The sequence below is a fragment of the Neophocaena asiaeorientalis genome, unplaced genomic scaffold (genome assembly GCF_003031525.2).
Source record: "Neophocaena asiaeorientalis asiaeorientalis breed wild unplaced genomic scaffold, Neophocaena_asiaeorientalis_V1.1 scaffold67, whole genome shotgun sequence".
NCBI classification, from domain to species: Eukaryota; Metazoa; Chordata; class Mammalia; order Artiodactyla; family Phocoenidae; genus Neophocaena; species Neophocaena asiaeorientalis.
The window spans coordinates 10,033,802-10,058,397 of NW_020173731.1; the positions used below are offsets into that span (position 1 = coordinate 10,033,802).

The window sequence follows — 24,596 nt, forward strand, 5'->3', positions numbered from 1 at the left end:
CCCAGGCAGGAAGTCAGCTCCCACAGGTGAGGGCTAAAACTCCTCTGGAATTTCTCTGGTGGCACTGGACTTCCTCCCGGCCTGAGGCAGTTTAATTGCAGACTGGATTACCTCAACACCTTCCTTCTCTAAGAAGCACTTCTTTGGAGATTACTGGTTTAGTTATTGGTTAAAGGAAACCTCTTTCTTTCTGGCTTCCTTCCAGAAGGAAGGTAAAATGGTAATCAGAACAGAAAAGATCACTGAATTACAGAACTGGAAGAGGATTCCAGGAGGTGCTTTTTCCCCCTCCTCTAAATCCAGTTCTCCTAACCAGTTTTCTCCCCACACCCAGACACTGTGGACTCGCTCCTGCTGTTTCTCCTTTGCCTTTGCTCTTCCCACCATTTCGCTCCAACAATGGCTACCCTACTTTCCCTCCACTCATCATTGAAGAGTGGACCCCAATTCTTTATTCCCGAACTACTTTGGTCCAAAGCAATTCCTCTCTTGTCTAACTTCCAACAGCAGATTTTTCTTTGGCACATGAGAGTCTAACGTTGCCCTCTGTTTCATGGGTCTTTGCCTTTTCTCCCTAATGTGATACTGGAATGTTTTCTTGGACATGGACTAATCCATTGGGCAGGACACACCTCCAGGCAAGATTAAATTAAGGCACCTGAGATTAACCTCCAACAGTGCTTTGGAAACCGTCAAGATGGTAGAGATTGTAATATATTCCTTTGCAACATTTTTCCTATTCAATATCTGACACTCTGAAGTCCTGTATTTAAGTTCAGGGATTCCATAGTTACTAGGATAACTTTGGCAAATTCTTTCATCTTTCTGGATGTCAATTTACATTATCTGTAAAATGAGAGTAATAGAATAGATAATGTATAAGATCTTTTCCAATTCTGACATTCAATGTCACTATGATGCTTTGCTCTTCTACCTTTTGATCAGAACACTCCTTTTTAATGTCTTTTAATGTCTTCCTAAAGTTTCTTGAAAATGAGGACTGTAATTTTTCACTGTAATAGTTGATAAATGCTGAAAATGTGTGAATATCTAATCTAAATATCTCTTGCGCTTATGCCTGTTTTTCCACCCTTGTTAGTAAGTAAATAATTTCTCATCCATAACTGTGATTAAAGTAAAATTGAGAAACATGCTCTGACAAGACTTTCAGGGAATATAAGCTGTACCCGTGTCAGTCCGTTCCTTCTCATTAACCAATAAGAATCCAGTTGTTTTGTTCTAAGTTATCTGTAATGACTAAGTAAATTTAGCTCATGTGCAATCCCAATTTCCTTTAATAATGAAGACTCTGCTTTCCTATATCAGAATACTTTCTTCTTTTTTAAATCTGCTGAATAGATCCCATTCCACACTCTGCACAGACACCAATTCAACTTACCTGCTATAAAAAGCTTCCTCTGTCTCACCCTAACCTCTCTCTCTCTCTCTATGCCACCACTTACCGAGGCAAAATTTATCCCTCCCTCCCACCTTTGGAGCTGCCTTTATTTTGTGCCTCTTGTGTAATTATCACAGTGAATTGCAATTTTTTGAGTTACATATCTGTATCTCCCCCTGGCCTGAGAGCTCCTTGTTCAACTTCATGGTCCCAACACTCACTGGTTCCTGGTAGGTGCTCAGCAAACACTTGATGACTATTGAATGAACATGTTGATTTCAAATTGTTCCTTCTTTATACTGTATCCTAAAACCACAGGATCTCAGGCTTAGCTGTACCTGAAAATGGAGACATACACACCAATCAGTAATTACCAAATGGCCTAAAATTAGAGCAAGAGAGGAGAATGGGGACACAAGAGTGAAAGATAAGCTGGTTGGAGGTCAGAAGTAAGATTGGTCATGTTAGGGAGTTAGGACTTCATCCAAAAGCAAGGCGTTATGAAAGCTTTTAGCAAGGAGCAATGAGATTAGAGAGGCACACTTGAAAATGGACTTGAGGCAGGTAAGACTGGAGATGGGGAATCCAGCCATTGAAGTAGTCCCAGAAAGAGATTTAACCTTGGCTTGAACTAGTAGCAGCAGAGAGAGAGAGAGAGAGAGAGAGAGAGACGTGTGTGGACTTGAGAGAATCTAAATACATTTTTTAAATGTTTGGAGACTGATTAAATGTGTAGGTTAGGGAGAGGAGGAATCAAGGATAGTAAAAATATTGCTAGGTTGAACCACATGCAATTTCCATCTGTGTAGGTCAAGGTTGGTCTGATATTACAAACGAACTTATCTATGAAACAAACAGACGCACGGACATAGACAACATACTTGATTGTCAAGAGAAAAGGGCAGGGTGGGAGAAGAACGGGATTGGAAATTTGGGACTAGCCGATGCAAACTATTATATATAGGATTGATAAATAACAAGGTCCTACTGTAGAGCACAGGGAACTATATTCAACATCAGTAAACCATAATGGAAAAGAATAGGAAAAAGTATATATATAACTGAATCACTTTGCTGCATACCAGAAACTAACACAACATTGTAAATCAGCTATAATTCAATAAAATAAAAATTAAAAATTAAGACTGGTCTGATATTGGCCTTGTCTTATAATTCAACCTAATAACTATTATAATGATAATGTAGAGCGTATCCTAAGCCTAGTACCTGGACTTAGATATTAAATGCTCTATACATTATAATCATAATATATATAACATATGTTATATATATTATACTTATTGTCATGTAATTCTCATAAAATTCCACTAAGAATATAAGCTTTTTGAGGGCAAGAATTTTGTCTGTCTTATCTACCCCTATATTACACATGCCTGGAATGGAGCCCAGTTCATAGTAAGCTTTTAATAAGTATGTGTTGGATAAATTATTACCTCTTTGAGGCAGGTCTTATAACCCAGTTTTCTGATGAAGAAACTTAAGCTTAGAGGTTGAATGGTTTTCCCAAGTTCCCCCAGCCAGTAAATGACAGATCTTCCTCAAAAAACAGTATCTCTTTCTACTGTTATTACTGATGTGTGAGTACTAAGGCCCAGGGAAGCAACATGGAGATCAAGGAGACAGTTGGTGGCAGGATGGAGACATCAACCTAGGTCTCCTAATTAGGAATTTATTACTCTTTGTGTTAAATTGTGTGTCCTCAGAGGCAAGGAGGCCCAGGAAAAGTAAAGGGAATATGCCAAGGGATAGGATTCCCAGTTCTACTTCTGGCCGTATGTACAAGGGAGAGACCTGACAAGATGTTCAGTTAAAAGAACAGATCACCCATCTCATCTGTCTGAGAACCTTCCAGACACTGAATCCACAATAATAGAAACAACCTTTCTCATTCTATCATGTCCCATCATCCCTCCCAGGATTCCTGAATCACTGGGATAATTCCATCCTATCATAGGCAATACCAGCTGCTTGAGGACCTGTCTCACAGGCGATAAACAGGATGGGTGTTGTTACCCAGTTTATGAAACAAGCAAGGAACTGTTGCAACCCATCCTCAAGTCCTGAAATCAGAAGGTTTTCAAACTTCCCAATACAATGAAATTCACTTTTTCTTGGAGCATTAATATTAATCATATCATTCTAAGAACATGTTGGCTCAGTATTGCAAATAATTGCCGGAAATAATTGCAAATTATTGCCACACCTTCTGTAACATGACCCCCTTAAGTTGTCACATAAGAAGAAAAGTGAAATAGAGTTTTGTTGTGAATCTCTTCCCTTTGCAAGCTGGCCCCTGCCTGCTGGTACAATCCCAGATCCTTTAGAGAAGACAGTGGCCTGCAGTGTATGCGTTTCATAATTTAATTTGTGGGGGGCCCAGGGGCACCCCTGCCACAATATCACTCCTCTAGTATTAGAGCTAGAAGTGACTTCAAGGACATCTAGTCCAATTCCCTCATTCCACAAAAGGGGAAACTATGGTTCAGATAGGTTAAGTAACTTGCCCAAGGTCACTCAGCTGGTAAAAGACTCTGAAGTTGAAATCAATCAAGTAATCTTTCCAATAAATGACACTTTTAACCCATGATGAACTATTCTTCTAGAGTAAGTAACATCCCTTGAAAATGAGAGCAAGAGAGAAGCTTTTCCCATCATAATTCTGGCAGAAGAAATGACTCTTCTATGGAAAGAACATAGAGGGGGTTGACTGGACACCAAATGGGACTGAGAGCCAGGACACCCAGTTCTAATATTTAAATATATGCATAGTTATGCAAATCTTTAAGCTCGAAAGTAGAATTTTATTACTCCTTGTGTCTGATAGAATAGATTTTAAGTCGTTCTTTCCATAAACATTTACTAACTAAATGCTTGCTATCTGCAAGACACTGCTGAAGGCTGTGAGGATTAGTGATGCCTCAGGGGATCTCTGGTCCCTGGCTGCTTATAGCCTCGATGAGGGGATAAGCACATGCTTGCAGAACCACAGACAAAGTCAACACTTCTGCATGAGCAGAAGGTACGCGCTGAGGAGCACAGAGGAGGGAGGCTCACACCGAGGAGGGCTTGAGTTGAACCTTTAAACGGACAAAGACTCTGGAGAGAGGTAGGGAGGAGGAGTGAAGTCCGGCAAATGGCGTTCAGGACAGGGATGAGGGGGCAGCAAAGCTCACAAGGTATTTGAGGACAGGCAAATGAACTAGCAGTGGCAGATCAGGTTGGAAATACGGCCGCATCATCAAGGAGCAAGCATAGCATGCCAAGGAATGTGAATTTAGACTAGAAACCTAAGTTCTAGCTCTGGATTCAGCTTCATCCTACTGTGTGGTCTTGGGGAAATCACTTCCCTTCTCTGGGCCTCAGTTTCCTCATCTGCGAATTGCGGGGAAATAAATTAAATGACTTCTTAAGTCTCCTTCAGCTGGACCTTTTGATTCTGTAATTCTTTGTTTTTGCCCTGAGGCAATAGGGAGCCATGAGGGGTCTTATAGTGGGAGAGAGACACAGTAATAGCTGTGCACTAAGCAGGAGATTTTCAAGGGCAGCGCAGTGCATAGCACATTGTCAGTGCTCAAATGGAATGGTTGGGGATGATGCGGCTCTGGTAGAGAAATGAGGGTACATTTCATGAGCACATCAATCTAACTTTAAGAAGTAGGGTTTCAAAACTAGGGGTCAGCATGTAATCAGTGCCTGTGTAGTTGAAAAGATAAGCTGGGCAGAGGAGAGAGAAAACGAATTCTTTCTTACGAAATGAAATTGGCTTCTTAACCAAGCCATTTTGCGGCAGGAAACAATTTTCTAGAAACCAAGAAAAAAACCCAGCCACTCCTCTTCTCCCACAGCAAGTCCTGAGTTGGCAGTTTAGGGTTTTCCCTGTCTATGATGACATCACATTTGCTGGCATCTGGGCTTCCTGCCCAGATGCATCACTTTGCAGGGAAACACGTAGCCATTAGGGTTCTGCTGGAGGAAGACCTCAGCTCCCATTCTCGGGCCTGCAATATTAGAAGCTTCGCCCCACCTGAGGCCCCTGCTACCCCCTTGCAGGGTGGGGATGGGCGGTGCAGCCGATTCCCTCAGAAGCAGTGCATTTTCAGTTCCGTCTCCTCAAAGCTGACAGAATGAGTGACATCATTTCCCTTTCCTGCTTTTTCCATCTTGTCTGTTTAATCAGCCCGACTTGCTGCCATCCTCTCTCCTGGTATTTCCTCTGACGTACCTGGGTCCCCCAGAGTTAGCTAACCTCTCCCGTCCCCTGTCTACAAAGTGGGAGCCACTGGGAAAACCCTCTCCTGGACATAAAGTCTGGGAACAAAACTCCAGACATGAACTTGAATTAAGTTTTCTCACCTAGGAGAATAAGGATGTACTCAATTCTTTTCCTTTTAATTGCACGAACGAGCGTGGAGTCTCCCGTGTGCAGGCACTGAGCTGGATGACCCAAGAATGCCAGAAGGAACAGGCTAGGTCCCTTGGGACCTCTCAGGGTACCTCAGAGCATGGTGAAGGGAACAGATGTTCTAATGTAGGAGTTCCCAATCTGGCAGAAGACAGATGGGAAAAAGCCACATCTTCTCTGTGCAACAACCTCTAATCAAAATTTAACTTTTTTTTTTAATTAAAAGGATAGGAAACAAATACAGACCACAATAGTATTAATGGTGCCTGTGACTTTGTCACTGATACAAATCACAGATATTTTGTATCCCATTATGGTCGTTTCAGATATCTCAACATATTTACAATCTTCACGACTTAGAAATGTCAGTAATTTGCAGGCCCACTGCTAGATCTTAATTAGTGCATTAATAAAGAAACACATTTATTATATAATACCCATGGTCATTTCCATATTTTGATAGCTGTATTTTAATAAAATTGGTTTCTTTTGCAATCCTATATATTTTATTTTATGCATTTAGAAACATTATTCTGAGGAGGGTCCATAGGCTTTGCTGGTGTGCCATGGCACATGAAAGGTTAATAGCCCTTGCGCTAATGGCAGACGCAAAGGCCCAGGGGTATTGCAACCATATCTTTCCAATTGTGACATGCAGTCTGAGAAGAATGAGGCTGTTTATAGGGATGATGGGAGTGTTTGTTACCAGGACTTCCCTGGAACAACTCTGGGTCTGTGTTCGTCATAGGCATTGGGGGAAGGGAGTGCTGAGATGACTTCTGAGGGATAAGGAGTATCTCTGGGAAGGTTTCTTGGAGAAAGTTCAGTTTGAGCAACACTTTGAAGAACTAGTAATTTATGAGCTTTGGGGATGGAGAGACTGTGTCAGGAGCAGAAGGACCCTTGCTCCTTAAAGTAAGAAAAGCTGCAACAAAATTCCTGAGACCAGAGAGCCAGTTGGTACCTGGAGGATGGTGCTCCTGTGGGTGTTGGGTAGGGAAGGGAGGTAGGTAATTAAAAAAAAGGTTGAAAAGGGTCAAAATGCAATGAACTGTGAGCATCAATCTGAGGACATTCCAGTCGGAAACTTTTCATTTCTGAAGAATCAGTGAGTGTTTTCCTTTGGTAAGCTGCTCAGGATCTAGATACCATCACACGCATCCCAGGAACTCAACAGAATTGCTTACTGATGTGTTTCCCTAACTAAATTCAAGGCACTTTTTCATGTGCTGGTTCCCTGAAGAGAGACTGAGCTCTCTGACTGCCAACAACTCTCATACAAGACACCACTTCTAGCCACCCAGGCATAATCCCACCACCCCAGGTGTGACCACAGAGGGATGTCGTCTGCACCCTGCCTCAGGGGTGCCTCATGTAGAGTACACTTGCTCTCCTTGGGCTAGGTGTGAGGGATGTTTTAGAGGTGTCGAGTAGGTGAGGAAGAGGAGGAAAAGTTGGTACTTCTTGAGTTCTTTCTCCCCACCCACAGGGCCGCAGGACCACATGGCTCCCAAGAGAGCTGGGGTCCAGGTTAGCACGATAGCCAAAGGGCTGGTAGCCCAGGAGTGGAATGGGAGACACTAATGCTTCAGGCTTCAGGACATAGAGTTAAGGACCGTAAAACAACAATTGGGCAAAATCGAAACCCAAGCCAGGGAGGCCAGACAGAGGGGAAAACTGAATCTTTGCTATGGGCTAGAGACGGGGACATTAGCAAGGAATGTCCTGGAGGATGAGAGGAAGCCAGAGAGATTCCTAAAGCCAAACGGCAAAGCCGTAGGCTTCCTCCAAGAGGCCAAGAGTGAGCTGCCTAGAGGACAGCTGGGGTTGCCTTTGTGGCATGCATGTATTCATTCATTCAAAGAATATTTATTTGCTGAGTGCAGCCATTCACAAAGTAGCTGTCCTGAGGAGCTCAGTCTGGAGAGAGGAGATGGAAGCAAGATGTCTCTGACTTGTCAAAAACTGGAATATCACTCTGGGTCCCAGGAACACAAATGAGGATGGGGGTGGAGGTGAATAGGAAGAAGCAGGAGGAAGACTGTTTCTGCCCTGGCGGTGGGACTATGGTTCTCGGGAAGTTAAGTCTAGGCTGGGGTAGAGCTAAGGAGAGCAGCAGAATGTGGCCACAGGCTCTTCTGTTGTTCGCTTATGGCACTTACCGCATGCCAGGCACTAAGTACTTCGTGAAATATTAACTCACTTGATCTTCAGGCAACCCTTAAGGTAGGGATGATTTTTCCCTTCATTTTCCAAAATAAGGAAACTGAGGCACAGAGTCTTCTTAGAGCGTCTAGAAAGTGACCAGAGAGAGACATCCAGACCAAAGGCGTGCTAAGTCAAACTTATCTCCTGGTATGAAAGCTGGACTTTGAACCCTCGCCCGGTCCTGGTGCCTGGATCAAGCCTGTGCCTGCACAGAAAATGTCTCTTTCACAACATTCAGTCTCCACTGACGGTGGTTCCATGGTAGAGGCCTGAGACTGGGCTAACTGAATATCTTTCCGTAACAGAACTGCAAGTATACACTATCTCTAGAACTCATAATGACTTTTTAAGAATATATCCTCCCTGAAACTCCTTGAGCAAACATGATTTGCTGACCCCTGAGTCTATCTCCAGGAATGATCAGTTGGCTTCTGCCACTGAGCACAGGCATTTGTTCACAGCTTCAGGGGACATCAAGTGATTTGGATGCAACAGGGATTGTGCTAGGCGTGAACAAAGCAAGGTTCGGATAGAGTCAAGGGAAGAGTTTCACACTGGCCTGAGTCTGTGACAGAGGGAGGGCGCGGGCAGAAGAGCCTTCAGGGGGTGGGCTGAGTAGCAGGAGAATCAGGAAGGCTGCCTGGAGCCTGGCCGCACAGAAACTGCAAGCACCCCTGTGAGGGTGCTCAGCTGAGAGCCTCCTGGAGGTGCAGACCCGCAGCACAGTTTGCCTTGTCTCACTTGCTAGTTTAAAAAAACATGTAAGAGGAAGGCTTTCCCAAAACAACAGTGTTTTATGGGAAATAAGATTAGAAAAGTTGAAAATCACTAAATAGTAACAAACATCATTTTAATGAGCACCTACTCTACACCTACTACGCAGCTACTATAAATGGTACCTTGAATCCTTATAACAATCCATGAGGCAGCTATCTCCTTAATTTGTGCCCATGTGGAAAGGGAGGCTCAGGTTCAGTATATTGCCCAAGATCACACAATAAGTGGCAGGACCAGGATTTCACACAAACCTATCCTCTTATCCATTTGGCCAAACTTCTGAGCAAGTCCGTGTTTCTAAAAGACAGGCTGCCCTGAGCCTGTGTGGCTGTCAGTGATCTGCTCTGGAAGATGGAAGGGGGATAGAATGTCCTCCAGGAGGAGCCCAGACTCGTCTGGGCCCGGAACATCCTGTGACACATTCAGAAGTCAGCCTCTGCTTCTTTGCTCTGTGTTGGTCCATAAATTTGTGTGTAACTTCACAGACTTGTTGCTGGCAAGTCCAGGCCCCTTTTTATGCACCTGGGTTTAAAGATCTGTGTTGCTGGCATGCAGTGTAGCAACTTGGGCTCTGGGTTAGAGAGCTTGGCCCAAACAAAGCAAGGAGGGAGCACTGGAGCCAGGAAGATCAGACCAGAGTTCACTTTCTGGACCTGCCGTCCCTCAGCTATGTGACCTCATGCAAGTCCTCCCACTTCCCCGAGCCTCAGATGCCTCTGCTGGTCCCATGGGGATGAGACCTACGACCTCCTCAGCTCCCCTGAGACTTAAGTGAGGTCATATACATAAAGTACACGCGTGGTCCTGCCACAAGCTATGGATTCCCTCCCCTTGCACCTGAACGGTGGAAGATGAGCCCTAGATTTCTCAAGGGCTCCTCCTAGGGGCTAATCAAGGACTCAGAAGGTATGGTTTGGGAGTGAATCTTATACTTGGTTCCTTAGCAGGTATTTATGAAGCACCAGCCCTGTGAAAACAAGAACAAAAAATAACAACACCAAGAACAAAAAACACAACTCTGTACCAGGCCCTCTGTGGACTCTACACAAGAGCCAGGACACATTCTTCAAGTCCAGAAGGAGAGCAAGGACAGGTAGACGAGCGAAGTGGTGAAAGTGAAGTGAGCAGGCAGGAGATATGGCGGTGGGGCTTCTTCCCCGTCAATAGTGCTTCTTCCCCCTCCCTCTCCTGCCCTATATTCTCCTCCTCTACTTTACAACCATTGATACAACACATTTATTTCCTGCAGGTACAGCTCCTTATGCCAGTAAAGCTCCTCTTCTCTTGTCCACCATGTATTCAAGGTGGGGTAGAACACCTGCGTTGGGTATTGTTAAAAGATAAACTGATGCATATTAAAAATTTTTTACCATTTTATTTGAGCCAAAATCTATTGGAATCTGCAGCACCAAACCGAAAGTTGTTAGGAGCTCTCTGCGATCAGAAGCCTGGAAGGACATATATAGAGAAGGCGAGGAAGCAAAGAAAGGAAGCTATTTGATTGGCTACAGCTTAAAGCCTAGTTTGGTGTTTGTGATTGGTCCTTAGCATTTTGATTTCATAACCTTGAAGCGTTTATGTGCTTAGATTTTGGTTTGCTTACACAGACCCACCAGGGCATTACAGCCACCTAAGGGTAACGGTCTCCTTGTTTAATTAAACAAATCCCAGTTCCGCAACTAACTGCGTGACCCTCAGTGTGCTGCTGAACCTCGCTAAGCTTCAGACCTCATCATCTGTGTAATTGGGTTGTTAATAATCTTTCCCGTAGAGGATTATTGTGAGGAGGAAAGGAGAAAACGAAAGAAGTTTTCACCTCGGTGCCTGGCGCATAATAAGTGCTCAACACCTGTACACTGTTGTTGACATTAAAGTTCATCCTGGAACCAGGTTGCCGGGATTGGAAGCCGGGCTCTGCTGCTTATGAGCTGTGTGACTTCAGGTGTTAACTTCTGTGCCCAGGTTCTTCCTTAAGGTTTAATGATCGGTATTGCTAACATTCAAACAGGGGGCCTTTTTCATTTTATTTCATTCTCACTTTTATAGGACTGTCATGAAAATTAAATGAAATATATATTCATAATATATTACATTATGTATATTTCTTAGACGACTGTCTGGCATGTGGAAAGCACTGTATGAATGTTTGCTGTTATTATCGTTTTAATGTATCCAGATCACGTATTCATGAAATGTGAATTTAACACTTACTAAGTGCCAGGCAGTGAAGAAACTGGACTATCCTCATGGAGCTTACATTTGAGTGGAGAAACAGATAATAATAAAATAGGATGCTGGGGAAGCAGGAAAGGGGTATAAGATGGGCTGAAGGTGGAAATGGGGATCTTTTTTTATATATAAATTTATTTATTTTATTTATTTATTTTTGGCTGAGTTGGGTCTTCGTTGCTGCACGCGGGCTTTCTCTAGTTGCGGTGAGCGTGGGCTACTCTTCTTTGGTGCACGGCCTTCTCATTGCTGTGGCTTCTCTTGTTGTGGAGCACCGGCTCCAGGCACATGGGCTTCAGTAGCTGTGGCACACAGGCTCAGTAGCTGTGGCTCATGGGCTCTAGAGCACAGGCTCCGTAGTTGTGGCGCATGGGCTTAGTTTCTCCGTGGCACGTGAGATCTTTCCGGACCAGGGATTGAGCCCGCGTCCCCTGCATCGGCAGGCAGATTCTCAACCACTGCGCCACCAGGGAAGCCCCGGAAATGGGGTCTTAATGCTTAAATAGTATACCTTTTGAGTAAAGGCCTGAAGGAGATGGAGGTGTAAGCCGTGTAGGTGTCTGTGGGGAGCACACCTTGGGGAGTCACAGAAGATGAGAAATGCTCTAATGAAGCTCGTCCTACCATCATCCAGCCGGCTCAGGATGGACATCCAGCCAAGTCTCCTTGGGAAGGTTGAGTCCTCCGCAAACAACTCTGCTTCCTCTTAATAGTCTATTAATCCCATTCGTGCATAACGTTGGAGTGTTTTTTTACTCCTACCTTAGCTTACGTGTGTGTACACACAAACCACAAAGGCCCTAAGGTGAGGATATGCCTGGTATGTTTGAGAAACACGAAGTAGGCCAGTGTGGTAGGGTGGTACTGAGCCTGGACAAGAAGTAGGGGACACAGTAAGAGGAAAGGGAGTTGGGAAGGCAGTATGTGCAGATATGAGGGCTTCTTAGGCCATCGTAATGCTCTGGCTTTTAAATGATAGCACAGGGGTCAGTATCCACATTACAGACAACTAAGGGTCAAAGAAATGTAGTGACCTGCCCCGGGCGAGTCATGGCAGACTTGGAACCAGACTGTGATTCCTGACTTGGCCACTCTTTACACTACACGTGCAGCCTCCCACCCTGCTGGCGCTAGAAGGGGCTTCACTTCACTTGTAACTCACAGCAACGCTTGCAGACTGGTGCTATTATCTCCATTTTACAGAAGAGGACATTGAGACTTAGAGACACTAAGTAATTCGCTCAAAGTCACATAGGATTGGAACCAGGTCTGTCTGACTTCAGAGGTCCTGCTCTGTCCACTAAAGCACATTCTGTGAAATCTCTTTCCCAGGTAGGAATAAAGAAAAGTTGCTTCAGCCAGCCAGTTACAGTATAGATAGTGACCCAGGATAGTACATGTAAAGCACTTATTTCAGCATCTGGCACATGCAGGTGCTCAGTAAGTATCAGTTGGTACTGTCAGTAACCATCTGAGGACTGTCCACCTGGAAATTAGTGCCCATTTTGGCCAGAGCCCCTCTACTGAGAATCCCCCCTGCCTTGAGCTGCACTCATTCAGCTTTGTCACCATGACAGCCATCCCTTTGTCAGAAACACCCTCTCTCCAACCCCACATACATACCCATGCGGGATGAACTTAGGGTCAGAAAAGACATCTAGGTTGGAAGCAGCTAGAAAGGAATGAGAGAGAGAAAGGGATGCAAGCAGCTTTGGGCAGGAAAAAGCTCTTTGCAGGAAAGAGCTGTCTTCTTTGTCTTGTCACCGACCTTAACCCAGGCACCCCAATGCTCTACTCATCTCCTCCCTAGCACACCTTTCAAATCTTTTGATCACCCAGTACTTTGCCTAACTTGTTGATCCTTTCCGTAGATCAAAGAAGTAGAAATGAAGAATAGGTAATCAACAGATGACCAGATCTCTTCCCCAGCTTCCCCTCCAGTAATCTTGCGAACAAACTTTGTGAACAAGATATAGCATCTAAAGAAAAATCAGGAGGAGTTGACGAGCCTGCGCACAGTGGGGGATGGCGGTGACTCTGACCCCCTAACTCAGTGATAAACTGAGATCACTTCCCTGTTTCCCTTTAGAAGCTTTCACGTCCGAGCAGAATCTTTGGAGGTGGTTTCTGGGGGATGCTGAGTCCATCTCCCCAGATTGCCAGCGTTCTGACTGAAGGCACATTTCCTTTCTATCAACATTTGTGAGTATTGATTTTGTAGAGCAGTGGGACCCAATTTCAATAACAGAGAGACAGAGAGAAAAGACAGAAACGCAGAGAAAGGGAGATCAGAAATGGAGTGGTAGCCGGAAGGAGTCATGATCAGAAGCCCTGTGTTCATCTTCTTGATCATTATGTGGAGGACAGGGTGCTGGATGGAGTCCGGTTTGAAACCCTCGGCACTAACTCACTTTGGGACTCTGAGTAAATTTTTATTCCTCTCTAGGTCTCAGTTTCCCCATCTGTTTCTGTTCTTTAAGGCCCTTTTAATTCTAACAGTCACCATTCATGGTTCCTTCTCCCTGGATCAGAAGACACTTCCACTAATTGGTAAAGAACAGAGTTTATTTAAAAAATCAATCAGTACAATATGCACTACAGAATACCACTTAGATCACCTCACAGACACGGGATAGACAAGTTCACAATAAATTAGGGGGAAACTCACCCTCTCCCCACAGGATGGCCCACAGGACCTTTTGACAGACATATTTCATATAAATATGACAGTAGACTGCTTGGATACTTTCAGGTGGAATCAGACAGCTTGGGCCCAGCCAGTGAGACTTGTAGCTACAGGGAAATATGTGCTCAAACCTAGATTTTTCCCCTACAATACCTCAGCCCCAAAGAAGAGCATTCCAAATGGGCAGGAAGGTTTCCTCAAAAAGACCCAATTTGCATAAAAATGGAGCCTTCCCTAGCTCCCTCCCCTTCAAAGTTGGCTGTCTCCCACTGGAAACCTCTCAGGGGCTGTTCATCCCCCAAACTTAGATTTCTTGTCTTTAGGCAGCGGAAGTTCCTTGATGATTCTTGTCAATCCAGGCTAGCAAGACGTCCAGCTCTCCCAGAGACTTAATGGCAGCAGACCGGATCTCCAACTGAAACCATGGAAATCATCATAAGAACCTGCCTTTCTAGACCGTGTCATAGTTTTCAAATCACTTTCCCCACGTTCTGGTCCCCATGAGGTTTGCTTTTTATTCAACCATTATATCTGCAGGGCATACAGACCTCAAATTATTTTCTTAATAGGTGACCTAAATTGCTTTCCACAAACAAGCAGTTAAATCATGTCAGCAACTTATAAACAAAATGAAAAGGTCTTCATTCTTTGCCATCTGTTTTTCTTTTTCCTATATTTCCCAGAAAAAAAACAACTTGCTTTTCTGGCAGTTCTGCTTACTTTCCTGTTCACATCAGTTTGCTTTAGTGCTTCTGTTCTCCCGGAAAGCCTCAATCTCAGAGGTGCCCAGCAGTGGGGAGGGAGAAGGTGGTGCCTCCACTGCACAAATTAAAGCACTGAAACCCCTAAGGATGTGTCCTACCCAGTGTGACACAGCCGGTCGGTAGAAGAGCTGAACTGGAACCCAAGTCTCCTGACTTATTCCAGCTCTTCCTCAGCAGAATAGAAGGAGATGGTAAGATCCAAAAGTATGTCCTGTGGAGCCAGATGGCATGGGATCGAGCCCTACCTCCATCACTTAGCAGCAGTATAAACTTAGTTAAGTTACTTAACCTGTTTGTGCCTTGCTTTCCTAAGTTATCGAATGCGGATAATGGCTCATAGCATCGTTGTGAGGAATAAGTGTGTTAATACATTTAGTGTGCTTAGAACAACACCTGGCTCATAGGAAGAACGATATGCGTTTCAGCCATTGTTATATTAGCCTACGGAACCTCTCCACAAAGAAGCAGAGGTCTGAACGGACTCCCCAGCTCCTTGTTATTCAAAGCATTGTCATAATTTGGGAGTGTGGTTGAAACACAGACCTACCAGCCAGAACCTGCATTTTAACAGAATCTCGAAATGATGCACATAAGAAACACTGCTTCTAACTCCACCTCTACGTGAGGTGTGCATTCAACATCTGCACCTACACGAGAAGCACTATTCTTCGTCACCACACAGGATGCTGATGTCAGTTACTGGCCACAGTGACACCCAGAAGGTAGCATGTTTCATGTATAACAGCTTACAGTTCTCTGGAGATCTTTGCTCCCTCTGATATCACCTCCATCTTAAACAGTATGTGCTTTCCCTCAAAACTTAACGTAGGTCTGATATGTGAGGGCATAAGAAAATGCTGGAAGGATGATAAGGAAGGGGAGCACAGGAAACTAGCAGATGAGGTAAGACCAACACACTCTTTGCAGACACAGAATTGGGCAGACCCGCAATAAATACTGCTGAGTAATCATTAATCATTAGAGAAATGTAAATCAAAACTACAATGAGGTATCATCTCACACTGGTCAGAATAGCCATCATCAAAAAATCTACAAACAATAAATGCTGGAGAGGGTGTGGAGAAAAGGGAACCCTCTTGCACTGTTGGTGGGAATGTAAATTGATACAGCCACTATGGAGAACAGTATGGAGGTTCCTTATAAAATTAAAAATAGAACTACTATATGACCCAGCAATCCGACTACTGGGCGTATACCCTGAGAAAACCATAATTCAAAAAGAGTCATGTGCCACAATGTTCATTGCAGCTCTATTTACAATAGCCCAGAGATGGAAACAACCTAAGTGTCCATCGACAGATGAATGGATAAAGAAGATGTGGCACATATATACAATGGAATATTATTCAGCCATAGAAAGAACTGAAATTGAGTTATTTGTAGTGAGGTGGATGGACCTAGAGTCTGTCACACAGAGTGAAGTAAATCAGAAAGAGAAAAACCAATACCGTATGCTAACACATATATATGGAATCTAAGGAAAAAAAAAATGGTCATGAAGAACCTAGGGGCAAGATGGGAATAAAGACACAGACCTACTAGAGAATGGACTTGAGGATACAGGGAGGGGGAAGGGTAAGCTGTGACAAAGTGAGAGAGTGGCATGGACATATATACACTACCAAACGTAAAATAGATAGCCAGTGGGAAGCAGCCGCATAGCACAGGGAGATCAGCTCGGTGCTTTGTGCCCACCTGGAGGGGTAGGATAGGGAGGGTGGGAGGGAGGGAGACGCAAGAGGGAAGAGATATGGGGACATATGTATATGTATAGCTGATTCACTTTGTTATAAAGCAGAAGCTACCACACCGTTGTAAAGCAATTATAGTCCAATAAAGATGTTAAGATAAATAAATAAATACTGGTGAGTAAATGAATGAATTTGAATGGAGAGGAGGCTACCCAATCAGGCTCTGACATCCCATTTCCATCTTCCCCATCCTCTTCCCTTCCCTTACCCGATGGTAGTTGTCATGGATGATTCTGGTTGCATTGGTGGCCTCCTGCCTGCAGTGACACAACCTCTGCTCCTGCTGTGATCAAGCAGAGACAGCACCCATCAGAGGACCTTTCCACCCCAGCTCACTCTCACCGCCACCTCCCGCATGAGGAGTGATAGTTCTCCCTCCTCCCAAGGTGAGAGTCAGGTGAGTAAACCCAGGTTGGGGCAGAAGGGGGCAGTAGGGTCTGCATGTAGAGTCACCCTGCACTTACCCAGGGCTGGAAAGGCCTGGAGAGTAGGTTCCAAGTCTGTGTGTCACCACCCAGTACAGCGTTAGGTAGGCACTCAATGAATATTTTGGGCCAGTTAATTAAATAATTGGTTAAATGAATTTTAATGTAAGTGGGATAGGGTCATGACCTCTTCTAACAATTTTAGAACCCAAGGCACGGATAGGTGAAGTAACTTGCCACAAAGTTACAAACGAAATCTTCAGCAGAGATGGGGCCAGAGTCCAGGCTTTCTCCTGGTCTAAGTTTTTGTTGGTTTGTTTGAGTTTGGTTTTATTTCTGAGGTTTGTCTTTAATAGATCACAGTGAATGAATAGGTGATCCTTAGGAGAGGCTATACCAGGGAACCACCCAGAGGTTAATTGGTATGGAAACCCCAAAGGGCCAGAGACAAAGAAACTAGGGTTATGCCTGTGATAAGCCCGGAACCCTCAGTATGCCTCTCTCACAGGCCAGCCCCGGCATCACTTAAGAGATGCTTTGACATAAGCATCGGTCACCACAGAAAGATTATCCATGAGGAAACTGGGTCTGGTGAGGAGGAAGCCCTGGACAAGGAGGGACCACTGGAAGAGGCTCCCAACAGCTCTCCCCATGGGCGACAGGGCCGGGAATTTCCGTTGAGTCCAGGATCCATTTCGGAACACTGACTGGGGCCAGCATGTCCCGGGTTCTCCCTGGGGCAGACGGAAAGCAGATGCTGCTGGTGACTCACACATCGCTGTAGACTCTTCTGCATGTGGAGGAAAGAGTTGGCAATGCTGCTGATTTTTCTCAAGATTTGGGGGCTCAGCTCCTGATGGTCCTTGAACACCCTGTCCACGTAAAATGCCAGGAGGTTCTTGGTCACGCAGCAAACATCTAAGGGCTACAGACACAAATTAGGGAAAGCCCCAGAGGCCCTCTTCTCTTACTATCTTAGAGATCAAAGCAGCCTGCTTGGGTAGGGGCAAGAAGGAGGGAGATAACTAGAAGTCATTTTTTAAAATTCATACTGCTCTCAGAGGGTCCTCTTAACCACACCAAAGCTACTTATGACAAAGGCACCAAGGAGAGATTGCCGTTCTTACTCTCTTTTTACATGGCCAGGAGATATATTCACAAGGGATGGAGCCCAGTCAGAGACTAGAATTCTCTCTACAGCATCTCCAACAAGTCATCCCTAACTTCGGCTTAACCGCTTCCATCAGACACCTCCCTTTTGAAAGGACCAATGTCTGAGCAGCTTTCTTGAAAAGTACTTCCTTACATTGTGCTAAAGTCTGCCTCTCTGGAACATCTCCTAGCCACCAACATGTGTTTATTCGATGGCTATTGCATGTCAGGCCTGTGCTGGGCACATATTCCTTCCTGTGTAATGACACTGTGTTTATCCTGGCCACCCTGCTCAGCTCTCTTCCAGTCTGTCCTTTTTTTTTTTTTTTTTTTTTTGGGGTGCCCGGGCCTCTCACTGTTGAGCACATATTCCTTCCTGTGTAATGACACTGTGTTTATCCTGGCCACCCTGCTCAGCTCTCTTCCAGTCTGTCCTTTTTTTTTTTTTTTTTTTGCGGTACTCGGGCCTCTCACTGTTGTGGCCTCTCCCATTGAGGAGCACAGGCTCTGGATGCGCAGGCTCAGCGGCCATGGCTCACGGGCCCAGCCGCTCTGTGGCATGTGGGATCTTCCCAGACAGGGGCCCGAACCTGCGTCCCCTGCATCGGCAGGCGGACTCTCAACCACTGCGCCACCAGGGAAGCCCCCAGTCTGTCCTTTTTAAACTTCAGGGATCACTTGGATGGAGCTGAGATGTGCAAGAATGGAAACTGACAGCTGCCGAAATGCACACATCTGGGCAGATCCTCCTCGGGCAGAGTGCAGCTCTCCCTAAGGGAAAGCTCCCGACTTCCCCAGGCACAGTTTAAAGCAGCTGGCCAGGCAGAGTTTCCTTCTAGCAGTTTGCACTCAGCCCTGAGAGCCAGAGCAGGAGATTTATGGCTCAGTCTGAGAAGGGAAGTGGCTACAGGCAGTGGTGCATTTATCTTCATTAGCATTAAAGCAGCAAAGCCTCCTTGGCCCGACAGGCAGATTTTCTGACGTGGAAACTCACCTTGCAACACAAAAACCCTCCTTTTCCTCTGCTCCTGCTAATTCCCCTAACCAACTGGGCAAAATGTTGCAACCTTTGTTTTATCAAGGAGGGAGAGGGTGGGGAGGGGAGAAATATGGCAAAGACCTGCATCCTCATTGACCCGTTTCCTTATGCCACATCAGCTATTTCTAGACCTTGAGAGGACAAAGAATCTAGAGACAGAGGCATGAGACTTGGGGGGTCTATTCCTGGCTCAACCACTAACTAGTCATTCTTTCTCCCAAGATGTCAATTTGGTCACTTGAAAATGATGGTTTGGGAACAAATGGCCTTTTGGGTCCCTTCCAGCTATCATATCCTCTGAGTCTCTTATACCATTGGCTGGAATAGCTTTTAGGAAGTGGACCCATGTGTTTACGATAAATAAATCAAGCCTAATACTGCCTAGAAGAATTATCTCGTGCAGAGAAGCCCAAGGAAAAAGTAACTCTTTGTGGATGTACCTTACACTCTGTCACATAAATGCCTGAAAGAACTGGATCTTTCTAGAATGCTTACAAGGTCTGGAGGAGCTCACTTTTAAAGGCACTTCTCAGTGGCCCCTTCTGTAAAGTGAATTATCACCTCGTAAGCCAACAGTTTTGTAACACACTCTCACCACCTCTCTCTGGACAAGTAGACTGATCCCCTCCCTGCTTTCGTGCCTCAAGCTGGCGGTTGTAAAGAACATCACCAGACTGTCTAAAAGACTTTGTGGCCATACAGTCTTTGGCTCAAAAACCTGCAGGGACTGCCTATGGCCGCACGGCACAGCCAAAAAAGAAAAAAAAGAAGCCGAGGCTCAGCTAGTCAGTTTCCATTTTGGCCTGGCTTAAGGTTCTTGGTAAAATGACCCTATGTATTTGTGCACTTCATTCTCTTCCACTTGCCTTCATGTCCCTCACACCACGAGCCTGGTTGTCTCATTTTTTTCGGCCGTGCCGCGCGGCTTGCAGTATCTTAGTTCCCTGACCAGGGATTGAGCCTGCGTGCTCAACAGTGAAAGCACAGAGTCCTAACCACTGGAATTCCAGGGACTTCCCCCTGGTTGCCTCTATGTCCCCTGACATGTATCCATTGATTTTGCATCCCCATTCTCCCCAAAACCCTTCCATCTCTTTTAGCCACTAACCCCAAGCCTACTCAGCTTTTAAGTCACTGCTCATTTTCTCAACTTCCCCATGAAACCTTCCAGAGTCACCCTAAGCCCTAGACATCCTGTCCCATTTGAGCGTGTGGCACCCCAATCACTCCCTGAGTGAACACCCTCCCATGGGGTTCAAGGTCGCTGAGACGCGAGTGCGCCCTCACGCATCAGTTCACATGTGAGAAGCCGGAGCATCAGAGTTCACTGGAGGTTAGGAAAGAGAAGAGCACAGGGTGAGGATTTCTCCCTCAGCCCTGCGCCACTTCACCGTAAAAATGACAATAGAGGGACGAGCAGACACAGGCCAATACCTTAACGCTGTGCAGGGTCTCCGATGTGGACAGGATGGTGACATTTCGGAAGGTGTCCTTAGCTTGCTGTGGAGGAAAACATAAGAGCAGACACAAGCAGTGAGTACTCCACATTCTCCAGAGATACAAAGGTAATGAGAAAGAACTGGCTCTCCACGTTAAGATGTAAAGTGAGGCACGCCCCCCCACCCACACCTTCACCCCAAACCCGTACTCACAATGGCGTTTTTGATCCCTCGGAAACTCTCCTCCATACGGCGCATGTCCATGGAAATCAGACATCTCCTGAGACCTTGGGCATGCGCTGAGCACAGAAAGAGCATCACAGCCAGGAGGCAGAGAGAAACACCCTGTGCCTGCATGTCCTACAGGAAGGGATAAAGTCAGCTTCCCAGCCAAGAGTGAAAAGCAAGGAAAGAGACCCCAACCGAGTACCCCTGTGGACCTCGCGGGGCAGGCCAGATGGCAGCCGAGAAAACAGGACTCAGTACCTCAGCCTGTGAACCTTGGGGCATGTGTCTCCTTCTCTGGATTTTTTTTTAATCTATTGAATGAGCCCTTCCCTGTCCCCCCTGCCCCCGCTCCACCCCTAGAGAGGCTGATCCAGTGCTCTCCCAACTCCCAGGGAGTAAATCGTGTGTAAATCACTCTCATGACTCAACAGGGCTCACTTTTCAACAGGGGTGAGAAGCATTGTTTCTAATAAATTAAATAGGAAAAACAGTGTTGGTAATATGCCCTAGGAGTTAGGCAACAGATCTGAAAAATTATAAAAGCACATTTTGTTTCTTTCTTTCTTTCTTTTTTTTAACAACTTTATTGGGGTATAATTGCTTTACAATGGTGTGTTAGTTTCTGCTTTAGAACAAAGTGAATCAGTTATACATATACATATGTTCCCATATGTCTTCCCTCTTGCATCTCCCTCCCTCCCACCCTCCCTATCCCACCCCTCTAGGTAGTCACAAAGCACCGAGCTGATCTCCCTGTGCTATGCGGCTGCTTCCCACTAGCTATCTATTTTACGTTTGGTAGTGTATATATGTCCATGCCACTCTCTCACTTTGTCCCAGCTTACCCTTACCCTTCCCCATGTCAAGTTCATTCTCTAGTAGGTCTGCGTCTTTATTCCCATCCTGCCCCTAGGTTCTTCATGACATATATATATATATATATATATATTCCATATATATGTGTTAGCATACGGTATTGGTTTTTCTCTTTCTGTCTTACTTCACTCTGTATGACAGACTCTAGGTCCATCTACCTCACTACAAATAACTCAATTTCATTTCTTTTTATGGCTGAGTAATATTCCATTGTATATATGTGCTGCATCTTCTTTATCCATTCATCTGTTGATGGACACTTAGGTTTCTTCCATGTCCTGGCTATTGTAAATAGAGCTGTAAGCACATTTGGTTTTTATGTTTGCCCCCCAAATAGGCGACACCCTTTTGTTATAAACCCCTACTGTGTATCTGCTTAAAATCATTCCTTTGAAGTCAGCTGTGAAGATGTCACCTTCTGGAGAAGATGGGAAAGGGAGGTGCGGGGCATCTAATAACTAATTAGCCACAGTGAAGAGAGAGACCCCCAGATGGCAAGGTGGCGGCTTCCCCTCCATCACACACTGAGCCAGCAGGCACCAGGGACAGGTTTGCAGCTCGCTAGCCTCTAGGCAGGGCCAGACCTGAGATGCCTGCTCCCTCTTCTAGTTCTCGCGCCCCTCCTGCCTTTCTCTCTGCCTCTTTTCATTGGACGGCTTTCAATAGTGTCGTGTAACACACCTTGAGAAAAGTGCCCAAAGCATAACTGCACAGCCTGCTGAGTTCTCCTTCTCTGACTTTCTCCAGTACTAGCATGTTTCATAAACAGAGCTGAGCGTGAAAGGTAAGTCAGAGGGCAACCCCTGGGAATAGACCAGGCTCTGCCCAGCCTCCTCCACGTGCAGACTGAGCACTCATTCCCAGCCAGGCCTGTGCTGCATAAACGTGGTGGGTGCAGCAGCGGAAGAGAGGGAGGCAGCAAGCACGGGAAGCCAGCTGAGGGGGCTGTGGACGCCCCCACTCCTAACTATAGTTACAGCTGCTCTAGGCACACACGTGTGAGAGCATGAGCCACACCTGTCCCCGCTCCCCTTCTCCCACCCCGATCATCCGCGGGAATCCCAGGCTCTTCTCTGAGAAACAGCAAACCCTGCTTAGAAAACCATTTCTCCTTCTCTCTCCTTAACTCAGCGTCATTCTCAGTGAGGGCCAGGTATAGGTTGAGACCTCACTGTAGAGCAGGCATTATGTTAAAGAACTTGATTTCTCTTTTTCCAACCTCTTTCTGACAAAACAGGAAAATAGACCCCATTGACAGGCGAGACTATAGAGTCCCCCAGAGCTCTATCCCCTCGAAAGGCAAATAAGGTGCTTCTAGAGAGCCAAGTGACTAAAAGGGGGCACAGTTTTTCTTCTGACAACTCTCAGAAGCAGTGGGGCATTGCCGGTTCATCCCCTGCTGGGAGCCTCACAGGAGAAAGATGTGGAGAAAAAAGAGGTCCCCCTTAGTTTGGTGAGGCGACTCCAGACATCTTGGCTGATTCAGGTAACAGTAGTAGCTAACGTTTATCATATGTGCCACGTGCCTGGAGCTCCATGCCAAGTATTTTCCACAATTATCTTATTTAATGCTCACAACCACCCTATGTGGCAGGTTATGTTTCTATCCCCATTTTACCAAAGAGGGAACTGACACTTAGCAAGGTGGAGAAAACCTGCCCAAGGTACATGGCCAACAAGTGGCAGAGCCAGGATGTGAAGGCGGGTGGCCTGTTCCCTTTACCACTGCACCACCCCCACCTACAGGTCTGTTCCTCCTGGGATCGCAACTGGAGATCCAGCAGATTTCCTTACAGCAGACAAAAAGGAACACATTTCTGATCGGATCCCACTGAACCAGTGGTGTTCCTTATGTTTAAAAAGATATTTAATACTCCAAAGGATTAAAAATACACATATTCTAAAGTGCCCAGCACAGTTCCTAGAACAAAAAGTTTACAGTAAATGCTAGATTCCTTTCCCTTGAACCCTCCAACACTGTCGATGGGAATGTAAATTGGTGCAGCAGCTATGGAAAACAGTATGGAGGTTCCTCAAAAAACTAAATATAGAGTTGCCATATGATCCAGCAATCCCACTCTTGGGCATATATCCAGACAAAACTATAATTCAAAAAGATACATTCACCCCTATGTTCATAGCAGCACTCTTCACAATAGCCAAGACATGGAAGCAACCTAAATGTCCATCGACAGATGAATGGATAAAGAAGATGTGGTACATATATACAGTGGAATATTACTCAGCCATAAAAAAGAATGAAATTATGCCATTTGCAGTAACATACTTTCACCTAGAGATTATCATACTTAGTGAAGTAGTCAGAAAGAGAAAGACAAATACCATACGATATCACTTACATGTGAAATCTAAAATATGACACAATTGAACATATACACGAAAGAGAAACAGACTCACAGACATAGAGAACTGACTTGTGGTTGCCAAGGGGGAAGGGGAGAGAGGAGGGAAGGACTGGGAGTTTGGGACTAGCAAATACAAACATATATAGGATGGATAAACAACAAGTCCCTACTGTATAGCACAGGGAACCATATTCAATATACTGTGATCAATCATAATGGAAAAGCATGTGAAAAAGAATATGTATAAATGAATCACTTTGCTGTACAGCAGAAATTAACACAACATTGTAAATCAACTATACTTCAATAAGATTTAAAAAATAAAATAAAATAAAAAATAAAATCATCATATTTCTAAAAAAAAATACATTCCTTCCCCTTCCCTTTCTTCCTTCCTCCTTTCCCACTCTCCCTGTTTCTTATTGAGAATAAGGTACTGGAAAGTTCAGCCTCTATACAGAATACCCCTCCCCATTCTACAAAATGCCCAGCACTTGGGATATAATAGGTCACCCACAGGGACAGCAGGTCACCTCTCTGCAGCTGTAAAGGACAAGGGCTGGGATGGTTGATGAACAAATCCTCTGAGGAAGGACGACCTCTCACGGGGTGCTCCTGGGCTTCTCCTGTGTCTCCGCTCTTTGTGTTCCTTGCCACTTGTAGAGGGCTGGTCACTTTTATGCAGGTGGATACAAGGAAATGCTGTCAAGGCTCACTGGGTGGGTCCATGTAGGGGGAGATTGTTTTTCCCCTCATTTCCTTAGCATCTCATTTCCTGAATTGATTTCTTTTTCTTTTCAGATACAGTTGATT

At 45.2% G+C, this 24,596-nt stretch overlaps 1 protein-coding gene across 1 annotated transcript; it reads right to left on the reverse strand.

The window, feature by feature from the left end:
• Positions 1 to 14,041: 14,041 nt before the first annotated feature.
• On the reverse strand, positions 14,042 to 20,670 carry IL19 (interleukin 19). Its single transcript, XM_024751137.1, has 5 exons — positions 20,527 to 20,670; positions 20,309 to 20,374; positions 17,456 to 17,608; positions 16,467 to 16,541; positions 14,042 to 14,137 (listed from the first exon to the last, which is right to left on the reverse strand). Exons 1-5 carry the CDS (start codon positions 20,668 to 20,670, stop codon positions 14,042 to 14,044), a joined length of 534 nt encoding a protein of 177 aa, XP_024606905.1.
• Positions 20,671 to 24,596: the final 3,926 nt, after the last annotated feature.

What these genes read in the sequence shown, in the direction of transcription:
- IL19 (XM_024751137.1), bottom strand. Translation starts at nt 20,670, where the DNA reads ATGCAGGCACAGGGTGTTTCTCTCTGCCTCCTGGCTGTGATGCTCTTT. An exon ending in GAGGGATCAAAAACGCCATT is followed by an intron (nt 20,375 to 20,526) that starts GTGAGTACGGGT and finishes TTTCCTCCACAG; the next exon opens with CAAGCTAAGGACACCTTCCG. An exon ending in TCCATGACAACTACCATCGG is followed by an intron (nt 14,138 to 16,466) that starts GTAAGGGAAGGG and finishes CCATGGTTTCAG; the next exon opens with TTGGAGATCCGGTCTGCTGC.